The 23,797-nt window shown below is 38.8% G+C and overlaps 3 protein-coding genes across 3 annotated transcripts; 1 reads left to right on the top strand and 2 right to left on the bottom strand.

Moving 5' to 3' along the window:
- Positions 1-27: 27 nt before the first annotated feature.
- LOC106156519 (uncharacterized) lies at positions 28-10,458 on the top strand. Its single transcript, XM_013531800.2, has 3 exons — positions 28-218; positions 6,840-6,972; positions 9,268-10,458. Exons 2-3 carry the CDS (start codon positions 6,871-6,873, stop codon positions 9,574-9,576), a joined length of 411 nt encoding a protein of 136 aa, XP_013387254.2. The 5' UTR covers positions 28-218; positions 6,840-6,870; the 3' UTR covers positions 9,577-10,458.
- Positions 10,459-11,686: 1,228 nt separating this feature from the next.
- On the bottom strand, positions 11,687-15,701 carry LOC106156495 (uncharacterized). Its single transcript, XM_013531770.2, has 2 exons — positions 15,578-15,701; positions 11,687-13,763 (listed from the first exon to the last, which is right to left on the bottom strand). Exons 1-2 carry the CDS (start codon positions 15,617-15,619, stop codon positions 12,012-12,014), a joined length of 1,794 nt encoding a protein of 597 aa, XP_013387224.2. The 5' UTR covers positions 15,620-15,701; the 3' UTR covers positions 11,687-12,011.
- A 3,975-nt stretch (positions 15,702-19,676) lies between these two features.
- LOC106158177 (uncharacterized) lies at positions 19,677-22,648 on the bottom strand. The gene is made up of 2 exons (XM_087007529.1): positions 22,492-22,648; positions 19,677-22,290 (listed from the first exon to the last, which is right to left on the bottom strand). Exons 1-2 carry the CDS (start codon positions 22,513-22,515, stop codon positions 21,145-21,147), a joined length of 1,170 nt encoding a protein of 389 aa, XP_086863655.1. The 5' UTR covers positions 22,516-22,648; the 3' UTR covers positions 19,677-21,144.
- Between the last annotated feature and the right edge of the window lie 1,149 nt (positions 22,649-23,797).

The raw sequence follows: 23,797 nt of genomic DNA, 5'->3' as shown, positions 1-23,797 counted from the left end.
AGCTGTTCGACAGATTGCTATGCATAACGTGTACCAGGGTCGAGGCACTCCCGGCTGAAGAGACAGGTTGTAAACAAGTCCAGGATGTGAGTACTGCCTACATAGCTGTGAGTGAGAAGTTCAAATCCACGGCAACCTGTAGCTATAGGCAGCGATGGAGGGCAGAAACGGGGGTGTTCGACTCAACAGGAACAAGTGACCGTGTGCAACGCTGACGGGTAAAGAAAGGTCCCTTTTTGCAGTATTTGCAACAATTTGTTCATGTGAAATCAAAATAAGTGTGGTTTAAAGCAGGGGAGGGGCGTCTAGGAGTTTTGTCTCGAACGCAATCTCGCATAATACTGCGTTCAAGCTTGTCCAAATGGAGAACAAGTTAGCGGATGTAAACAAACACGCTATTTCAGATTCAAAGTTACACGATTGGTCATAGGCAGCAAAGGCCAGTGCTCTGACTCAGATCCCCTTTTCGGTGTTGATATTGCCAAGCTATATCAAACAAACCAAAGAGGGAAATCTAATTATGAACAAGTTCGTCCGTCTCCGACTGGTACTACAGGTACTAGCGCGCCTTGTTTTGGATATAAAAATAAACCGTAGTCTTACTTCCTTATGTCGCTCAAACACGCTTTTTTATTAATTATTATCATCAAGAGTACAGAGTAGCTGCTCTTTAATTGTATCATTTGTGCCAGTTTGCACAAAACGACAGTCGTGACTTTATAAAACCAAGAAACGTGACTAGCATAAGCATATAAAGTCTATGAACTAGAAAGAGGGATCGGGTATAAAAATCTACTTTTGGGTTCCGGCAGATCCTGCTGCCAATATCAATTTACATCACATCAAAATCACTCAGCATACAATGTAGACTAATTCTGAAATCACTTCCATTTCCTTTGTAGTATATTGCACAATTTGATGTGTAATTAGTGGTTAAGTGTTTGTGTCTGGCTGTAAATTGAGCAAAAGTGGATGTTATATAGTATCCATTTCAACTTGTAGACAATTTACACGGTAGCCACGAAGACAAGGCGTGGAACACAGGGTTAAATGTAGTACATGTTGATTTACTCTAAATTATGTAATATGTGCTTGAGTTAGATGTTTGCTATTAAAATAATAGTCCCTGATGTTACTTTCATCTAAATTTTTACGTGCACCTGTCATGATAAATTACAATAACTGTAAAATATATCTGTCATAACTTGAGCGTATATCCAGGAGTAGGGAATAGCATAATGACAACATTTATAAAGTGATTTTTTATGTCTGAAAAAGAATAAGCAACGGGCATTGTGTATATATAAGCACACGATTTTGTGGATGTAAAACGATCTAACACGTAACCTGAATACACATCCTGATACTGTACGTTAAACGTGACTTCTCAAGGCTGCCCATAGATTATAAGAAAAAAATGTCTGACTTGAATAATTTGCACCACCTTTCATCGAGAGAAAACTAATCAAATTGCAAAATAAATTACAGTAAGGGTGTGACGGAAACTAGTATATAAAATGAAGTGATACAGTGTATGAAATGTGGCAGAATACTTGAATAATTTTGTTTTATTTATTATTATTTATTTTGGCGTGTTGTCTCTATGGGCATTAGTTAGCTGTTCACGTAACACTATATACACACGTAGCTACTGATGCTACTACGGATGAGTATATGACATAGCGGGAACTGAACAAATTTTATTAAAAAGCATACGGAAAAAGAGTATAATAAACAAACAAAGTAACATTATAAATATGAACATACAGTTTACGCAGAAGAGCATTTAATTATTAGAGTGATACTGGTAAGTCCTCGCACTGCCTGCAGGTTGTGCACGATTTCAAATATATCTGGGCTTTTATTTTTTTCAACACAAATTCAAAATGTTTAAGGAAATGTTTATGAAAATTAATGTATCTGTCTCGTGTGGAAAGCAAATCTAGCAAAGACCCCCAAAGTTATTTTAACATAATTGAACTACATTTCAAGTGTTAACATGTACCAGTATTGATAACTGTAGTCGAGTTGCCACATATTTTTACCCAATAGTGGAACCCTGCAATGTTCCTTCCTCTAATCTTTTATCAGTCAATAAGTGTCATCTCTTCTCTATTCGACCAATGTTGTATATGTAAACTAGTTACGATCCTTTTCTTCTTCCTTTTATTTTCTTTCTTTCTGTACTTAATTAGTTCTGGTAACTTTTGTGCTCCATACTGAAATATTTGAAGTTATACATTTATTCTGTTGTATATACGTATCCATTTGTTTTATTTATTTACTTATTTAATTTTGTGGAGAGCATTTAATGCTTCCAGCGCTTTGCCTCCATTTCTTTCGAATAAACGTTGTTAAAAAAATCTTTTATAACAGAAATGCATCATTCAGGGCTAATTAAGAAAAAGAGAGTCCGTTCAAAATCTGGCAAAATTGGTCTAATTGAAACTGCCTTCGTCTTTTATGTCTTTTATGTTTCTGTTCATTGTCATATGTTGTTACCCTGAGTGTCAGAGCAACGTAAAAGCTAGCTTGTTAAATATATATCTTGTGATGGAGTCGCTTTTACTAGCTCTGACGAACAGCGACAATCTGAGGGCGTTCTTCTTCAAAATTTTGCCTGGGGCGCTTCCATATTTGGAAGTCACACGTCACAGCTGTGTCCGCCTGGATCCATATTTGGAAGTCATAAGTCTCGTACGTCACAGGTTTGGCCGCCTGGAGCTGCCTTTCCCGCCTCGCGCTGAAGTTATCTCGTGCAGACGAGACAAGAAGCAAAGTGCCTGACGAAGTTTGAATTGAAAATATCTTGCAGTCAAAGGTCAGTGCCACAATAGAAGCAACATTCTGCTTTAAAAACTGATTTTGGTGTAGCCATTGCGCAGCCATTATAGTGGTATCGGGCATACAGTGTAGCTGTCAAATTTGGCACACGGCAAGCACGTGTATTGCGCAAGTGTACATCTCAGGACTAAATGTTCTTTGATAAGCAAAAAATACAAAAACATTGGATATATCTTTTCTGTTCGAAGTATATTATTTATTTTTTTCACTTTACATCTTATATACAGCAAATAGAATTAAATAAAGCAGAATTAAATCTGTTTTACGTTTCATTTTGGTCTGATGACATTCAACTGCAGATTCACTGCGGAGCAGTTCTGTTTGATTGATGGAAGTGTTACATGGCCGCTGGTCACTAGAGCCGGTATTGTTGATATGGGTTATATATATGAAATCAAGATCGAGCTGGCAATACCGGAATCTAGAACCTAGGGTATATGTTGTTGGACATATCCTTAAATAAATTTCTGTTGCATGTTTTGGTTCCATTTTTATTTTTTAATATAAGTAACGTGCTTATCAAGCAGTGATAAAACTGTGTTCGTCTGACAGATATAAAGTGATATTTCTTATGTCCACGTGATTGAACATTAACCAAAAATGCCGGAACCTTGAAATACATGTACATGACATAAACCACTTGCTATGGTGAACCAGCTAGGAAGCACACAGGACACCAATAACGCAGATATATTTGATGGGATTACAGTCTTCGTCAGCTGCACAGAGTCATTTCGTAGATTTATATTCGACGCATGCTTTGTATTTATTTTATATGGTCGTTCACCACTTTGTATAAATCAATACAGGTGCCCATTGTGCGTGTTTTTATTACACAGTTCCCGCTGATTGCTGTAGTTGCGCCATCTTATGCGGAGCTGCAATTACACGATTTCATACTACAACAAGGCAAAAACGTAGTCTAATGAAGGATCTTACTTTGACATTAAGGCCCACATATATACAACAGTTTCTTTCCAAAGTACATGTAGAGCCCAATATAAACTGCAAACATACTTATGCTCTCGTGAACGGCTGATGGGACGTAGAGTGGTGAACTGGAGTTTGTCATCACTTGGGAATATTGCCATACATTATTTCCTCTAAGTAGGCTTATCCAGCGATAAGAGGGACCCCAGAGAATTTCTGAAACAACCTCGGACAGTTGCAGACTCCACACTGCTTTATTTTGCAGATAATAATTCAATTTTGATGAATAAAACTGAAGCAGTTAAAATTAAGGGTAGGCGATCACTTCAATTGATTACTTGACTACTTTATATATATATATATATATATATATATATATATATATATATATATATATATATATATATATATTCTTTTTTTTGGGGGGAGAGGGGTAGAACACGTTTAATTCACAGTTTGGGTAATTTTAAAGTACACTAAGGTTAGGCTACACTTACATGTAGGTTTCCTGGGTTCAAATACAAACGCCTCACTTATACTCAATTGTCATTTTTTCCATTAAATGTGTTAATTCAAAATTAGGGGCGGTGGCCAGCTTAGCAATTTTGTCTGGCCTAACATTTTATTGTTGTTGTTATTGTTCAGAGTCTGTAGTGTTTGTCGGAAAGTTAACTAAAAATTACACTGACGAAAACTGTTCTCGTTTGCTAAATTCAATTTGTAATGTCTATACGGGAATTTTATCAGACAGACAGAAATGAACTATAAACCTACTGGGTATATATGTAACAACATAGGTATAATTGTGACGTAAAACTCTCAAGAGAAACCATCTTAGTCAAATACCGAACAGCTCATCTTGGACCCCCCCCCCTCCCCCCATCCATAGATCTGACTTTATCTACGCTAAAATACATTTATACTAGTTTAATCAAGCATTATGACAACTACCCGGTACTTCACCTCCCAAGGCTGTTTATGCTGGAATTGATATAAGATTTGCTCACTCGAGACTTGTTTTTCTATGCTGGCATTGTGTTACATGTAACACTTGGGTAAAACAATTGAAAAATGACTAGTTGTGCCTTTATTTATAAGGGATATTTCATCCTTACCATTAGAGTGATGGAGGATTAATGTATAGATAAAATAATCTGGTATAAAGGCTGAGGTTCGTTTTTGGTATTCTATGCACTGAAACGCCACATAAGCTTACATGTACACGTACCGAGGGTACTGTCTGTGAAAGAAACATGTTACAGAAAATGCGTTTACGTGGATAGGAACAATCGTGGTGTAAATTGATTAATGTTAGTCATTTTAAGCATAAGACAGAATGCATTTTGTCTTTGACTTCAGCAAGTCGACTGCACTCTGTGAGGGGCATGAGTTTTCGGGGGATCTCGCCAGGTTTGGACTAACAGCTCAGCGTGTATCTTCGAGGCCATTCAGATCCAAGGATCTACTGATCCACGGATCAAATATGGCGGACCCTACATGCAAAAAGAGCCGAATTAACCGCTGATGGTCCCCCCTCCCCCGCCTCCACACGCGCCGTTCTTGCAGGGGTCTAGCAAGTAAACCTCGGAGCCGTGATTTAATCTTTTTAATGGCGCGGGAGGCGGGGAGTCCATCAGCGGATAAGTCGGCTCTTCTTTCATGTGGGGTCCTCTATATTTGATCTGTGGATCAGTAGATCCTAAGATCTTCTGTTCTGAATGGCCTTTTGGCTTGAGATGCAAACCGCGTTTGGTTCTCATCTTGTGTCACGTGGTAAACTATCAGCGAAAGGAGATCAACGATCGGCAAGCTGTTAGAACAAATGGTTCACTGAACTCAGTGGGTAGATACTGTGTGTGGGATCTGATTAGCAAGAATAAAGTACATGAAGTACAAATACCCTAGTCCTTATGATGTGGAACCAACTACAGAATCAAACAGACTTATTTATTTGGGTGCGAGCCGAGACTCCTGTCGGAATCCAGATAAAACATCCCATTTCTTTTTATCTTCTCACGGAAGCACACCTTTCAAATACGATTTCGACCTCTTCTCTGTTGGGAAATTAGGTGATTGTTCGAGTGTTTCAATTACCGGTATATTTAGAGAATATCTGCCAAGAAAATATCAATAATTTGCTGTGGCTAGTATTTTAGAACAACCGTAAACACAAGTTCATTGACATTAATTGTTATTAAAAGTGTCTTTCGCTAAATGCATTTGAAATTTGAATTTACAAAAGATGTATTCACTCCATTTACTAAAGCAATTAATAAATAATTCTGTTAAAATCAATAACAATCTGGTAAAAATGTACATTTTGGTTTAACTGTACATTAGATAAACTTCAATATCCAGGTCTCTTTTATCCTTTAGCTATGTGGTGAACAGTTTCCCGATAATGCAGTTTTCTTCGTTGAAATATAGGATGATAGGTCAGAGACTTAAAGTGAAATTAATTCCTTTATATCCCTCGAGATCAGTGCATCTGTTTTGGTTCTGAACTATAATGTATAGTGAATCTCATTATCATGTGTCCGCAGTGGCGCGGAGGGCTGGTCTGTATGTAGCAGTACTACTGGTTTATCACAATGTATCAATTTTCAAACCATTCATCAACTGTTTCGTGATGTGATTATACAGTTCAATATTCATTGGTTTTGGGACTGTGATTTTGGTTCATCATGCATGTATTTCTTCCATTGGAACAAAAAGCCAAAATGATATACACAAAATGTTATGAAAAGACGACGGCACGCTCATGAACGCCTCTGTATCCTTCAATTAAGGGAACCACTGCTGCTACATATATCGTGCGACCATGATAAGCCCGCCCCAAGCCCCCAGGGAAGCATACATCAGCTGCAATTGGTAGAAGAGCATGCAATAAAAGCTGTAATGCTATTACTGTCTTTACTTCAATTTTTTCTGGCACAGGCAGCTTTTAGAACATAGAACAAGTGCTCGTGAAGAGCCAATATATGTTTGTACACATTCACGTGCGTAGTGTGTTATATACAATAATTATTGTACAATTATTTCTTGTTAATTTTTCTGATCGAAAGTTGTATCACAAGGACCGAATCAGTTAGAAGTATGGCTTCACAGGCAAATTCGACCACCCCAAGTAAAGCAGGATGCAATCAAAAGAAGTGGACGGAAGAAGAAATAACGGAATTCAGCGACAATACTCCAAGGGTATGTTTTCAGTTCTGTAGATATCTTTTCATTTTATCGTGCCATTTAAGTTGTATGTAGATACCCATGCATGTAGATATTGGCTCTTTGATGAGAAATGTAGCAATGGGTTTTAAACCACGTTTGTTTTTGATTCTAAAATGCATGTCTTTAATTTGATTAAAGATAGAAGGACCATATTGCATGTACCGTTAAGCCAATATACTCGAGTAATATACGGCAGCCCACGGTTTAAAAATGGTAAAATGGAAGCCAGCATCACCAAATATGTATGAAAAATTATTTTTAGTAAAATTACTGGAGATTATTTGAATTTGTTCAGCAGTATGTGATTCCTTGCGCTTATATGTGGATGAGAGTGTGTGTGTGTGCGTGTGCATGTGCCTGTGTGTGGGGGGGGGGGGGGAGAGAGAGAGAAAACATGTTTCTTGTCCATTTTGTTTATTATATTTTAGAATTTGTTTTACTCTCTTGCCAAAAATGATGGGATTTTTTTTTTGTATTTGCTTCTTTAAACTCCACGGTGACAATTTGCACAAAACGTTTTACCTAGCTATAGATATTTCAATTAAACAATTTGCAAGTTATTGATGTTGAACCGTTTCATCTGGTAATGCTCAATTGGCGAAGGTACGTTAGTCAAATTTTGCACAGCAGGTCTGAATAGTGACTATGCCTCGTCGCATATGCCCAAGAAGAGTTTGGCAAGTTGGCAAGTGTTGGGGATGTGGTGTGCAGGACCCAAACAAAGGGGGCATTGCTGTTCATCTTGGAATTGCTCGAGGTACCCTCTTTAGCCACCATGTGCAATCAAGCAACACCACAGGTCGTCCTCGTAAAACTACAGATGTGTCTTCAAAAGAGAACATTGCCTGTACCTTCTCTAAGAAACAGTGGCACAATACGCACAAAAATCGTGTTTCCAAAGGATCAGTCTACAGCAGAATTCTGGTTCGTCTCCTTGGCTAATGGTGTACCCATAAGAACACTTTTGAACAATTAGGGGAAGAACCGCACTTAGAATGGCCCCGAAAACTCCATTGTTGTGAATTGCGTCATTTCTTATTCGTAGCGTTGTGAGCAGACTCCATGCTTCCTGTCAAGTTCGGAAGAAATTAGCTGAAGACCGCGAGGTGGGGATTGTTGCCCAACTTTGGACTGCCATTTCCTTATGAGACTCGAACTAATCTAGTGTTCCTATTTTGACGCTATGCTCTTTAAGGAATCGCTGCAGTGTGTACCGTGTATCTTTTGACTGTATTTGTGGTTTTGTAATTATAGTCTTCATTCACGTTATATATTGCCTCTAAACAACGTGCCATTGCTTCTACTGTGGCTACAATCACGGGAATGGCGGGAATATCTTTTTCGGCAGAAGGTATAATAACTATTATCCTCCTTTTTGGTTTTCTGACGAAATGAAAAGCACTTTGTCTCTCATGCAATGCTGAAGGAGTTGCTCGCCGGTTATTGTGGCTGGCGCCAAATTACAACGCATCAGTCCCCAATGTTACATGTTACTTTTTTATGATCGCTTAGTAAGTGCACGTCATACACTGTGCACACCGATGGAATCAAGGGAGCAGGGGAGTTGTAACACCCCCTTGGTGACCACCATGTATCCCAGGACGCGGCGGTTAACGACGCGTGCATTCAACTAATACCGTTAGTTCTTTCTGCACAGCAGTATTAATGTACTTGAACTCCAATTTTGATGAGCGATACGAGAATCTGTAATGGTCCTCCTAGTGCTCTAACTAAGAACAATTGCGATAAAAACGATCCGTATGTGGACGCGAAAAGCTAATACAATGAACATCATGGGTTAATGCCAATCAATCCCCTTTATATCCAGTTTTTTTATTGTAAAATACCGGTAAATAAATTTATACAAATGATGTCGGTAACTGCTGTTGTTTTTTCTGTCTGTTTCTTGTTTATTTTTATTGTTCAATACTTGAAACGCCATGGGTTCTCACCCTCTCTAGCGAATGCTGGCTCAATAAAAGTCAGCGATATTTAATGAATTTTGGACCCTGCCAGTTCATCGCTTCTTCCTCGTCTTTAAGTTATATAATAAGTACTTCTCGATTTTTTGTTGAGGCAAATTTGCCAAGATTGCCATTTTCCTGATGCCCTACGCGTACATCTTAAGAGATTTCTGTTTAAACCAAGGATCTGTGATTTTTCAGAATCAAAAGAGTACAGACCTCTTCAGCCATCCTGATTGCGTTTTTTCGTGTCACCTTTTAATTAGCGTTTTGATTTTGAAATGGCGTTCATTTTCGATTTTAGGTACAGCCACCCACGGAGTCTCTGGAAGCGGTCGGAGCTTGTGGAACCAGCGTTTCTCACGAGAAGTTCCTGGCGGACCAGGGAATCCACGATGGAAGCGACTCAGACGAGGAGAAGGAGGATGAGGGGGATGGTATATGGTCTAGTATACGAGGGAAGTTCCATAATTCGTTCAAAGATAACACCGAGGCCCTGCGGCAAACCAAGGACGGATGCCAAATGTACCTGATGTCCAATCTTAAGCAGCAGGCAATTAAGTGGAATGATGCGCTGAGAAATATGCACGAAAAACTGACGAGGAAAAAGTGAGTGAAACTGATGTGGGAAAACATAAAAAACCTGATGGATAACTGTTGTTCGAAATGTGAGGCGGGAAATTGAAATGTGAAGCTAATTCTGTAATAAGGATACTTTACAATGGAACAATTACATTTGATGAGTGTTAGCTATCTGATAAAAGGAACAAAATTGATGGCAAGGCAGAGTTGTTGTTTTTACTCATTTAATCTATTGAGTGCTGTACCTGGCTTTAAAAATCATCTTAGAAGAGGATACATTTTCTTTACAAAATTTGTATGTATTATATGTACCTGAAATACATAAAAACTGATTAAAAACAAAGTTATTATTTGCGGTCGTCATTGTTCGTCCATATTGTAGCTTTAGGTGTGTCTATTCCACAAAATATAGCAATGGAAATTTACTTGACTTGGTATTGGCTTATAAAAGATGGTATTGAGCGTTGTTATTCGTGTTTTCCAAAAGTTGTGAGATAAATTTCAAGCGCTCAAAGAGATCATGAAGGCTATCGAGGTTTTCACTCAAGAGCTACGAAGTCGTGCGCTAGATAACATTGAAAACGTTTCGCAGCAGCGCCATTATTTTGATGCCCTAGTATCGCCGTACAATGGCGGGAATGGCGGGAGGATGTCTCGTGAGACAGTTCGATTATTAATGGTGCAATGGAATCTTTCAACTCTCGATACCATTTAGTGGTATGCCATTATGCCCTGTTTTATTGCAAGGATAATAACTGAAAAGCAGACTTGACGCCAAGAAGCACGTGGTAATTTGGAATATGTATATATTTTATCACATAAAAGACCATCAGCTAGTAAAACTTTGTCCAAGTGGAAGTCTTCCTATTAAGAGTTAAAATGGAGACGTTTTCGTGAGATGAAAAGGATCATGTTTTCTTTTTTCTTTGTTTTGTATTAAACATTTTTGTTGATGAGGTCGCACGTTTGATGTTTATTTCTATATAATCTGGTTACTTTCATAACTATTTCAGGTGCATGTACAGATAAATAGCCACAAAATCCCTAAACAAGTCCTAGCAGCCAATACAAATCGCCGTTTCATGCATTACATCAAATCGATACACGTATTTGTTGGGCGGGGGAGATATTTCACAAGGGACTGAAATCATCGAGGAGCGCTGATAATTTCAATAATTATTAAATGAAATGTGAGTTCGAAGAGCTACTACGATTTTCTGGTTGGGGTCTTTTTAGAATTAAAATCGACAATGAATGGACGATTATTAATTCTCAATCTCGACACCGGAAGCTGTATATGTTGAAAGAAAGATTGGAAATAGTACTCAATGCCCTCATCACATTTTATCACAATTTTGTTCACGACGCACATTAAAAACAATAGAAATACATAGTTAGAAATACAAGTATCAAGCTTATGGTCCGGGTCTAATACAACCAGTGGCGGATTGGCCTCTGTTTGCAGAATGTTAGAAGAAGATTAAATCTGCGACCCATTGTCCTGGTTGACTGCGCCGCAGGTAAAAAAATTGAGAAATGGACTTATTATGTCACATTTCACGCAATCAACCTTCGTCGATGGGAAAACCGCTAAAAACGCAGATGAAAGGAAAGCCCCATGCACAACAGTCTCCAGAGAATGCTTTGATAAATTTGTGGACCAGTGCGGGTTCAAATGCCGGAGGGAATCTCAAATAAGGCCTGCTAGGGTTGAAGATCGATATGTAACACCACTATTGGGCTTTCCTCTCATCAGTACTGGTAGATCTTGAAAGAAAGCTCAAACGAAGAAAAACACATAAAATTTGACTTGACCCATTCGGCGCTAAATCTAACACGTCAAATCTAATACCCTGTTACTTTTACAGATATTAATTTGTCGAAATCAAAATGGACCGCACGAGCTGAATAGGGAGGGAGGAAGGAAGGGAGAGAGAGAGAGAGAGAGAGAGAGAGAGAGAGACAGAGAGATAGAAAGACGGATAAACCTGTAAAATTTAATGATCTACCGAAACGTATTAAAAACGACGAATCAATTTGATATTTTTGCTTTGTTTTTAACTCAAAACCGATCTAGATTTTCTTTGGTGATTCAGTTGAACGTGTGCATACGTTTTCTTAATTTCGGACTAATCAACGCCTAACGTTTTCATATATTTTGCATTTCAAATTTTTAAAAACCGTTGAAATACAATGTATCTGGGTGGGGGTATTTTAAATAACACAATATATAATTACTTTGTAAAGGTTAAGTTAAAAAAGGAAAAAAAAATTAAAATACATCTGAATTTTCCAAGATCATGAATACTAGTAGTTACACAAAGTAAAATCCCATTTGCATTGTTACCGTTTGTATTATTTTAATCCATTTATTCTCACTGACAATTAAAAACACTAACTACATGCGTGTCGTATTACAAGTAATGTTTAAATCTGTATTTAAGTTCAATGTGAAAACCATATTCTTCACTGAACTTTCGGTTTCAAGTAAGATTCAATCGGCCTCAGTCGCACATTGTCCTCTTCCGTACTGAACTTCTTGTGATGATACTGCACGTTGGTGAGCTGAAAAATCTTGTCTAGGTTTTCAAATATAGCAAGAGCCGTAGTTTTGATAGGAGCGTCTCCCCAGCGGTTGTAAAATATACCGCCAGCGTGATCGATATAATTTAGGTACGCCTTCACATCCGGGCGACGCCAAAAACTGAACCGCGATAACTCAAAGTTGTTATACAGACCCAAGTTTTCTGGCAAGCGCTCAAGGAATGTTGGTGTTAGTTTTTGTTCTTGGACATACTTTGTAGTATTTCCTCTCAGACCAGCTATACAGTCCGGTATGACGTCAAATATGAGCCTGATGTATGCATAAGTCAGATCACGATCCTGCATGAACTTAAATACATCATACGTGACGTCACTTAGGAGTTCAGAGTCATCATCAAGGCGCCAATACCACTCTATTGGTTGTAAAATTGGTTGCTGGGAGACGAGAACGCTTTGAAATCTACACATGTGGCGGTACCCCATTCTGGCAAACCCACACGTGTGCAACCAGTCCTCTGCTGGCATTCTGATCCACTCCGGTATGATAAACTCCACGATTTGGAAAAATACATTTGACGTCGTCCATGATTTAATGGCTTGCTTATGACTTTCTAACAGATCGGGCTCATGAAACAACACAATGGGATACTGGAAGCGATTATTGAAAAATTTATCGACACTCTGTATTGCACCACGGAATCTACTTATGCGCTGCGTGTAGAGGAGATAAAAGATAGTAGCTTTGGGTTTGTCGCTCGGCCATTTTTTCATCATCTCCATAAAGCGTGCATATTCTCTATTGCTGAACTCTGCCTGCTTGGCAGTAATTTGTGAAGTTGCGGAGGTCTGGACAGGTGCTTGTTGTTGTTGCTGATACACTGGCTGCTGCTGCTGTTGTTGCTGTTGCGGTTGCTGATAAACATGTTGTGGAACCTGCGGTTGCATCACGTGCGGATGCTGTAGCATCGGCTGGTGCTGTTGTTGCCCAAACTGTTGTTGTTGTTGTGCAAGCTGTTGCTGTTGTTGGTGTTGTTGCTGTAGTAACAATTGCTGCTGCGGTGACAGTTGTTGCTGTTGTTGGTACGGCTGTGGTATCATTCCCGGCACTGGCTGAGGTTGATACAGCACCGGAGGCATTACTCCTTGGGGATGCCCCGGCCCCTGGGGGTACTGGACCTGACCCTGGGGTAGGGGATAATTCGGCAGCTGCTGCACGGGTCCCAGCACATGCTGTTGGTCTGGCCCCATGATGAAGTGGTCAGGATTCGCACCCTCGATTGGCGGGATTCGAAGCTCGGGTTGGGGAGGCTGGTAGACCGGGTTGACTTGGCCCTCTGACTGTCGCTGGCCCTCATCCCCCATTACTGGCACTCCTGCAGGGTCGCCTTGGTTGACTGCACCCAGCGGGGATTCTTGGTGGCCGGCGTCCATGTCAACTCCATCCTTTGGGGGCGGCTGCGTGAGGGGCTCTTCCGGTTCAACGTTGTAATCGTCGTTCTCGGCTGCCTGGCGCTCCAGGAGGCTTGCTCTTTCAGCCTCTAAGTATTCTATTCTGTGCATCATTTGGTTCATCATACTGACTTGGTGCATGAAGATCGTGAGCGCTGTCGTGAAGAAGAAAATGAAGACGATGGTGGACCATCTGTACCGCATAAGACAGCGCATGCGTGGTATCTAGAGCAAAAATTGGTTTACTTTTAATGCCAGGTTGAACTGTTACAATCGAATCACAAACCAAACTTTTTCTTATATCTTTTAACTAAGGACACACAGCAGGAAAGGCAGAAGGGACCTGTATGAAAAATTTTAAGGTCGCTAGAATAAAGCTCGTTTAAAACGAACATTTGATAACAGGCTTATGTCTCATAATACATTTGCGCTCTTTTAAAATTCACCCTCACGTCATATTTTATTTTATTATATTTTATTTTTTTTAGAAATAGTACACCAGGAATATGACAAATGGAACACAAACTCGGTACAAATCATACATTGTACCTGTACGACTGAACACAATAATTTTCTTCATGAATTACTGACATATATGTTATGAAATATTCACATACTCTGCTGGTCGAGTAATTGGGTAAGTACATCAAGCACCCGTAAGTAAATGGAACGTAAATCATTCAGCCGTATGATTTAGTGGAAGAGAATTTGACTATTCTGCGAAACTGGAATATTCTTTGTTAATTATTCGTGTTTTAATGGTTATTTAATAAAGCACGGTTAAAGTTAAAAGTATTAGACAAAGTTGTACATGACGGTTTCATCCAACATCATCTTAACTACGAACACACAACACTGAGGCATGAATAAGACAGAAATATACGCATATAACAGAACATAAACGAAACAATCTACATGTATGCATGGGCAACTCGGGATACGAGAAGATAATAACAAGCTAATAAAACCATTTTAGTTAAATGATTTGTTTCGGTCATTCCCAAGCGTCAATTCGCAAAGGAGACGGGCGAGCAAGATTACAGATGTCTGACAACACGTAAGCAACGTTCTACATTAATGAATTAGACATGAGCCAGTCAACCATCACTTTCAGGAACCTTGGAAGGCATCAAGATGCCTGATTCTTAAACAGCAAATTATATTAATATGGGTGGGGGGAGGGGGGCTTTCGTGTATACCGGTAGCTATATGCGCGTTCTTACAGACGGCCATTCATCTTCAAACAGACAGAAAATATTAAACAATACTTAAATGTTAACAGGTGAGACTATTCATAAACTACCAATGCCATCTTTGAGCGACAGGCGTAGGTATATAAGTACCACTTGAATCAACCTGGACTGGTTGTTACTCTACGATCACTCCCCGATATTTATAACATAACATGAACCTGGGTGAATAAAGGCTGGGGGTTGGGGTGGGGATTAAATGTCCTTCCAGTGTAAGGATCGATACAACATAATATCCTCTCCAGTGTATTTCGAAATTCTGACGTCCATTTCCAAGCGTCATTTTCACTACACCAAAATTAACAGCAATGGACACTCCTGCCATATTTTTATCTATCTCACTGATGATAATCTTGAGACAACACATGGTTAATCTAGCTCTCCACCTCTCTCTCTCTATCTCTCACACACACGCACGCACACAGGCACACACACACGTGTACACACACAGGCACGCACGCAAACTCTCTCTCTCACACACACACACACACATACTCGTGCACTCTCTCTTCCCTCTCTCTCTCTCTCTCTCTCTCTCTCTCTGTCTGAACGAATGATAACGTGATCCCCAATCACATTTGTGGCCTATTTTGCACACACACACACACACACACACACACACACACACACACTAAAGATCAACATGATACCGGTATATTTAACAGGTCTCAAAGAGAATTAACTGTATGACAAACCCTGTCAGCAAGCTGCCTCTACAGTAGTCATCCTTCCGGCTGAACACAGGCAAAGATAATAACTGAATAAACAACGACATCAATTATGACATACCTCTAACGCGGTCCATAATGCTCTCAGATGATCTTTTTCCATTATCTGCTACTATTTTGTACTACAGGTTCTCCGAATAAAGAGGTCAAATATAGTAACGTGGCAAATTGAAAGTTATTTATTATTTAAAGACCAGAATGAAGTAGCTGAGTTATACCTGATACGGGTGTTTGCATGCCTGACAGAGGCTACGCAGCAATATGACTGATAAATATTGCAAATATTTTCTAATATACAGAAAAGGGGCACAAACCTTTTACTTGTAGTGCAGCCTCAGTCATCATGAAGAAAATTCATGTACGATGTACGTGTTCCATGTTCTTGGATTGGGCAGAAAACCAACGTGAGGGGTAATACAGAAAATATGTTATTCTACAGATAACATGATTTCAAAAAAGAAAAAAATCTGGTTCGTTCAACTGATGTCCCACATCTGCGATACAAAATTAAACTTACCTCCGTATAATCTACACGTTGTTCTACTTGATTGAATTTATTTACATGTAGGCCTACACTTGACATACACGTTTTTGAAAATACACATCAATAAATAAATAGAATTAAAAATACTATAAAATAACTGAATCTAAATACTTAATTTCATATATGAACTTTAACTTGTGGCTCCTACAGGCACGTTTTCTTCTTCAACCATCCTGCTTTTTTTATTAGCTTTTTTACCTTCATATACTGAAGAGCGAGTTGTTAACAACCCGCTTGTTTTTCCAAAGCCTTAATTAACTTCAGTTGCATCAGATGAACTTGTAAACGCCCTCCTGTTTACCTGTTCGTCTCACCCGGAATCTCTGTCACATTGTAGACAACCCCATTAATGATGATAGTGATTTCTGTTGGGCTGAGGGCTGTTCCCTTTCACTGATTTTGGTGTTGTCCTGAATCTTTTCTAGTTTCATAAATAAACAATGTCAATTTCAGTTGCACGCTACAAAAGTAGACAAAATCCCCTGAGAAATGCTAATGGTACATGTAGGGCCTATCACTTAACTGGTGGTACGTAATTCAACACTATAATTAAGCCTTCTCGACATACAAAAGTTACAATCATTCACAAGTGGATTGCATGTGATGATCGAAATGATTCAGCAAAAGTGTTGTATTTAAATTCATTTCATCAAACACACACAATTCAGAGCCGGGCACCTGGCGTGCAGTGTTTGGAGAGCGCTCCCAATGCAGTGCACAAGATGGATCAATGGATGAGGACCATAGCTTCATAGGTTTCTCGCCTAGAAAGTGGTTGTTGTCTTGATATTTATGTGCAGTAAACTGAGATGAGGTGCCTCGCCTCGAGTTTGTGCCTAGGGATGGGTTTATTTCGGCCAGAGATTCACCAACAAACTGCAGAATACTGGCTGGGCCAGTACCTAGTGGAATAGGTGACGTCATCCAGTTTCGCAGAAGCTACCCGAGATACGAACTCTGTGATTAAATTCTGAATGGCGCAACATTACCTTTGGATGGACACTGCTATTCATGTTTAATCATATTTCTTTAATCATGATATATGTTTTCCCAATAAATTGCCGATAATGTACCAAATTTATAAATGATAACCAGATGGATTTGTGATTGCAAAAAAGATCCAGATATTATTTGAAAGTGGAGCATGCATGCATTTATTATAAAACATTAAAGAACCGGCAAACGATAAAATGTGCCTTATTTTGAACCTTTTGAAATCGCAGATGCAATATTCTGTTGTAAAATACCATTATGAGTAGAAAAGATGTATTGATTAATTATGTATCTAATGTAGGTACACAGCAATGCGCCTGGAATAAAATTGAAAAAAAAATTATATATACACTCTTGGTCAAAAAGGTTGTTCAACCTCCAATCGCATGTGCTTTTGTTTACAAATGATCACCTCACATTGCTAAAGCATTTCGAACAGTGTTTTTTTTTTATATTCCAGATGCAGTCGAAGTCTTAAACCCCCCCTCATAGCTCAGAAATCTCATGTTCCACAGTGATTTCCACAGAGATAAAAAATCCATAAAATCAAACATACACCAACAAATGTCACCAAATGTACACACAATTAGCAACAGGATGTGCTCGTTAAGGGAAACGTGTCTAATAGCGTTTGTGTCTACAGCGTACTGCAATTATATCCTGTAGGCGGCGCGACATTCCTTCACAAGGGCAAGAATAGTTTGTGGAAAATTGTCCCATTTGTGCAGAAGTCCGGAAAGGTCAGGCAGCATTGGTACAGAATGTAAGGGGTTGAATAGCCTCTGCATTGCAAACTGTAATATATGACGCAGGTGTTCAACAAGGTCAGTTTCAAGGCTCAAAGGTATTTCCATCCTCAGAACATTGCGTTTCTGCAACATATCACTCACCAGACGAGACTTGTGAGCGTGTTGTCACGATGGTGCCTCTAGCTATCTTTGAAGTCACCTGTTTCGAATGGAGTGCGATACCAGTTTCAGGAATTTCCTCCGACAAGTATTAAAATGGCGGGCCCTTAGTGGGACCTGGGACTATGTATGTTATTCCATGTAATATGACATAATATAAAATGTGAAGACAAGACTTCAATTTATTACATACATGTATATATAAGATGGGCATTTGTTATTATCAATAATTATCTATATTGGTGCTCAGTTGAAAGACATGAATTTGGGAACGGGGTAAACAAACACGGGGCCACTAACGTTCAGGTGATAAACTGTTGCAATTTACGTGCATATACCATCAGCATATACCATCAGCTTAACGTGGCGTCTTTTTATGGCACCGCCGTTATAACTTACGTAATGATATGGCTTCGACATATTACTAAATAAATTATAACGGCGTGTGATATTTTCACATGCCGTGTGATTTTCAACCCTGAGATTTATCAACAGACGTGAGGGCAATTCAGTTATTATTCTGCCTTACATAAAAGCATAACTTTTCTGCATTAAACAATATAGCATTTAACAAATATGACATAAATTACTGTCTTTTTTTAAATTGCAAGTTTTAATTAAATAAGTTAGTTATTAATATTTAAAATCTTACCTAAGTTGATTTCAAGTACCAGTGGTCAAAACGAAACATTTTAATGAATTAGTCTTTCGATTTTTATGTTCCTTTTAAAATACGAATTTTAATTAATACTTAAAAGAACAATCTCAACATTGCAGTAAATTGGTGCACAGTCTCCTCCAAGAGACATTCTGCGACATGAATTCTAGCTCTAATTTTACCATAGATGGAGTTCAAGAAAAATTTTGAATCGTCAGCAAAACCAGTTGATTCCAGTGATGATTGACAAAGTTCGGAAGCCTTTGGGATCACTGACCGTGACAGTGACCGTGACAGTGACCGTGACCGTATAGTGAGGGATTTGTTGCAGAAAAGCAATGTTCTGAGGATGAGGCAATTGCTCACTTTGTTCCAGTATTGTGTTTGTAATAGGTGGTGGACACAAATTGTGGTCACAAACGTACATTATTTTTAGCGTTATTCTATACAACTCATTATTATCGAATGACATGTTAGACTTTTCTATGTTTAGAAAGGATGTCTGTTAGAATCAGATATACTTCAACAATTTTTTTTTCAGTGATGGACATTGATACTGCCCCCCCTCGACCCAGCCACACAAACATCTCTGCAAAATAGACACGCTTACTTAGATTTAGCGTCAATTAAGTCAAATCTATTGAGGAAGTCAGAAGCTTCAAAATTGACACATGTCGTGCCGTTATTTCCTTCTCATCTGGTCACGAAATTAAAAATAGACAGTTTTGACTTACAAGTCCTTGTGATATTTACACATTTTCCATTCAATCACCTGATTAGCATGTGTGTCTACCGCGTACTGCAATTATTTCCTGTAGGCCGCGACTGGCGGCATGCCCCTTCAAGGGCTATAAGTCTGTCCAGTTGAAAGCTTGACTGTCATTGCTTGCTTTTTCCTCTCGATCTTTTACCGTTCGTATACTTTCACAGTATTTTTGATTGGTCCATTCTTTTATGTATTAATCCACGTCCTTGGTTTTACTTTCTCACGTTTCTCCTTTAACATTCCTTCCACAGCAACCGCTGCAAATTATCTTTTCTTTCTCTTTTTCATTGACCCATGTTGCTTACTCTTGTAAGTCTGAATTAGTTTCTTTAAAAAAACTGTATTATCTGCTTAAATCAGATTATTTATATTGATTCCTCCTATAATCACACTTTTCATATCTTTGGCTTCTCTGAATTTCTTCAGTATACAAGTGAATTAATTTGGTCATAGAACACAACCCTGCACCTTTCTTTACATTGAATTCAGTTGCTACTCCATACACAGGTCTTATTGTTGCGGTCTGTTCACAAAAAGATGATTATGGTTTGAAGGTCTTTATTATCTACCCCCTGTATGCACATGTCAGATAACCATTCTATTATCTTTGAATGCTTAACTCGATCAAACGCTTTATTATACTCAATAAAGTAAATTTTTCAGATACCCTTTTACAGATGGTTCTTAGATTGAATAAACCTTCTCTTGTTCATGGTCGAAAACCATTCTGTGATTGGCTTACTTCTTGGTCAATTTTGTCTGCTATTCTCTGCTGTTCTACTTTCAATAATAACTTTTGTAATATGACTCATTAGACTTATTGTTCTAAATTCAGTACAATACTGTACTTTAAGTGTCTCCGGAAGAATTACAAATATTGAGTGCTCAAGTTTGGCTGGGATTACACCACCATTGTAGATGGTGTTGCACAAATTGGATATTATATCAATATAATCCTCATCAAGGCTTTACATGCTTCCTTTGGCAGTTCATCTGGTCCAGCTGCCTTCCCATCCTTTATTTTATCACTTTCTTTACCGCCGTACAGGTACTGTTTAATTGTCTTTTTCCACGATAACTATATGATAAGATATAGTTTTAATTATATTTGCCATAAATAGACGTAAATACATAATATGGCACAAATTAGTTTGAATTACTGAAAACAAACCATTCCTCTTTATTTATCAATTCCTTAACACCTGGATTCGTTTTGATTAAGAATCGTAACTTAAATTGTAAATGATCACCATTAAACAAGCTGAAAAACCACAACTGCAGAAGTGCTATGGAAACCATTCTATATAAAACATTATATAAATCATCTTAAACAGTGATACATTTTGTTCTAGCTTCAAAAAGAACGGTTAAATGCCTCCATCGACTTTGAAGATGGCCCCCGTTTGTACTCCACAGGCTTTTACATCCTTACAAGATATACACTCAAATACTGCCTTACAAAGGGGACATCAAACCAATGCATGTAACCCGTCCAAGCGGCTGATACCATAATAAAAAGAAATATAGTCTTGAAAAGTACAGAAGTCTTTTCTGGAACAAGGTAGCATAATGATAATCTGTTAATTGCATTTTTTTTTGCATTTTTTAATCAAAACTCAGTAATGGCCCTTTTAAATATACCGCAGAATACACATGCAATGTTATGTAGCAGTTTAAGGTCTATTTTCAGAATCCTTTGGTTACCTAGATTACTTTCTACAAATATCACGTCGGTCTTTGATTTTGGCAACGACTTTTATCAGTTTATTAATTCTTGTGACAGGTTAGTTCTCTGATTACGAATGAACCCTTTGCTGGTAGTGTTCACAAACTTATGGACATAAGGAACCTCAGTAAATTGATACACACTTTCAAGAGGTGCAAAAATAGATACCGCTAGTGTCTTCACTACAGCGTCTCCCCATCTATGATAATAAAAACCACCTGCCCAGTCCAAGGCACTGAGAAAGTCAGAGACGTTTTTGCTTCTCCAGAATCGCAAACTAGATATTTCAAAATTGTTAAGGAAATATTTATTCCTGCGTAGTTTTCTGAAGAATGTTGGTTGAATCTGCTTGTTGGTGAGATAGGCATTGACGCGCGGATAAAGACCAACAACATAATCAGGATGCTCATGATTCATGTGTACATACCCATACGTGAGGTTCCCTTTCGCCATGAACTTGAAAAGATCAAATGGAACCTGGCCAATCAAACGTGAGTCATCATCCAACCTCCAGTAATAGTCGACCAGGCGCATTATGGGCGTGACCTGCAGGCTTATAGATTGAAATCTACACATATGTCTGTAGCCAATACGCTTATCGTTTGCTTTAGCCACGTCGCTCCTCATTTTTGTCTCGTTTATCCATTTAGGAACCGAGAATTTTACGAACTGAAAAAACACGTCTGATCTTGTCCATGAGCGAATAGACGTCATGTTGGTATCGCTGAGGCCTGTCTCGTGGAACAACACCACTGGATAGTGGTACATATTGTTGAAATATCTATCTATTCGGCCAAGTCCATCCTTGAGGGTGATTGAAAATCGATTAGATTTGACTAAGATGTAGATGACTGCTTTAGGTTTGTTGACGGGCCACGCCTTCAACATGCTTTTGAATTTTTCTAATTCATAGGAAGATCTCTTTTCTTCGCCTAGATAACTTCCATTAGTTTTACTGACTCTGGCAGATTTGGGGTTGTTTTGGACTGTTAACTCGACTCTCTGAAGCAGGCGCTCTACTTTAAATAGAATCTCCTGGGGTAAAAACACCATGTTGTCCTGCCGCCTTTGTGCCTTTCTTAGTTCTAGGACTTCTCTTAATATGCCGAATTGGAACAGGAGCACAAAGGCGATTCGCAAGGCGATACGATATCTACCCAGCCTTCTTGTAGAATGTATCTGAAAATATCATAATATTGCCAATTACATTTTCAAAGCTCTATCTCTCAATCTGAGAAGAATTCCTCTTCCCCCTTGAAAACTATTCATTTCCTGTTTAAGATAGTTACATGTAACTAGATTGACACTTTTCTTTAGCCAAATGACACGTCACGTCATCATATTCTGAATTGAAGAACAAAGATACTATTACACACTTACGATGCAAATAGCTGAACGTTTCATCTCGCCTACAAAACTAAGTCGGCAACATGTGCACCCTTGTTCTCCAAATTCAGGTTCCAACTAAGCCAGTAGGATAGGCGTATCTAAAGCTGCGTATAAATTCGTTCCTTCTCATACACTGGAACAAAGCCTTAGGCTTCGTTCACATGCAATGTCTATTTTCTAAATTCTATTTTCTATTCGCGCTATCTTATGATCACGGTCTGTGCACTGAATATCCCGCCGCGTAATTACTGGCAGCGCGAGCCAGTTACTTATAGTGACTTATAGTAACTGGCTCGCGCTGCCAGTAATTACGCGGCGGGATATTCAGTGCACAGACCGTGATCATAAGACATGCCGCAAATAGAAAATAGAATTTAGAAAATAGACCTTGCATGTGAACGAAGCCTTAGGCTTCGTTCACATGCAAGGTCTATTTTCTAAATTCTATTTTCTATTTGCGGCATGTCTTATGATCACGGTCTGTGCACTGAATATCCCGCGGCGTAATTACTGGCAGCGCGAGCCAGTTACTATAAGTCACTATAAGTAACTGGCTCGCGCTGCCAGTAATTACGCGGCGGGATATTTAGTGCACAGACCGTGATCATAAGATAGCGCGAATAGAAAATAGAATTTAGAAAATAGACATTGCATGTGAACGAAGCCTTATTCACATTGACCTTACTTCATATGTAATTCATTGCACCATAACATCTGGTTGGGGCATACTTTATTCATGACTACCCCACATAAATATTAAATCTTTCAAACAAAACTTTGCAAAGTGAAGAAAAACCCGTTAGCAAGGCAGGAGATAGGCCCTGTGGCAGCCTAGAGAAAGGAACAGTACCGGCAGATAAGCAACTATGTAATTACGTCGGCTTACAGCAAGCGGCAATTAACTCCCCGTCGAGCATAAACAGGGTGACAAGCCGCCACCGATGGACAAGCGGGGGTTGATTTGCATATTAGCGAACATAGGGCGGGCTTGACGTCTTCTTATTTTCATTGCCATTGTGTTTTGCCCTATAATTATCTCGTCACCATGTACGCGTACAGACGTCAGAAAATGATCAATTAGTTGTCGCGTGAATTATAGGCATGACAGTATATGAAACATACATACCTAGGGTAGGTATATCAGAAAAATTTTCAAACTGATCATAAAATTATAATACTTATATCATCTGAAAGGTAATACAAAAACCGGATGAAATCACTTGGAATTTTTTTAATATTCCTACAAGCAACAAAGATATTGAAATTTTTTAACTGCAAAAATTCACCAAAAGTGTCC

Source organism: Lingula anatina, chromosome 3 (assembly GCF_051362555.1).
Source record: "Lingula anatina isolate TDL-2025a chromosome 3, LinAna3.0, whole genome shotgun sequence".
In the NCBI taxonomy this organism is placed as follows: Eukaryota; Metazoa; Brachiopoda; class Lingulata; order Lingulida; family Lingulidae; genus Lingula; species Lingula anatina.
Note: the sequence above shows the minus strand (reverse complement) of the source record. Positions and strands in the feature narration are given on the sequence as shown.

Excerpts from the sequence above, each read along its gene's own strand:
- LOC106156519 (XM_013531800.2), top strand. The coding sequence starts at position 6,871 with ATGGCTTCACAGGCAAATTCGACCACCCCAAGTAAAGCAGGATGCAAT. Across the intron at positions 6,973-9,267 it reads TCAGCGACAATACTCCAAGG|GTACAGCCACCCACGGAGTC; the intron begins GTATGTTTTCAG and ends TTTCGATTTTAG.
- LOC106156495 (XM_013531770.2), bottom strand. The coding sequence starts at position 15,619 with ATGGAAAAAGATCATCTGAGAGCATTATGGACCGCGTTAGAG. Across the intron at positions 13,764-15,577 it reads CATTATGGACCGCGTTAGAG|ATACCACGCATGCGCTGTCT; the intron begins GTATGTCATAAT and ends TTTTTGCTCTAG.
- LOC106158177 (XM_087007529.1), bottom strand. The coding sequence starts at position 22,515 with ATGAAACGTTCAGCTATTTGCATC. Across the intron at positions 22,291-22,491 it reads AACGTTCAGCTATTTGCATC|ATACATTCTACAAGAAGGCT; the intron begins GTAAGTGTGTAA and ends TGATATTTTCAG.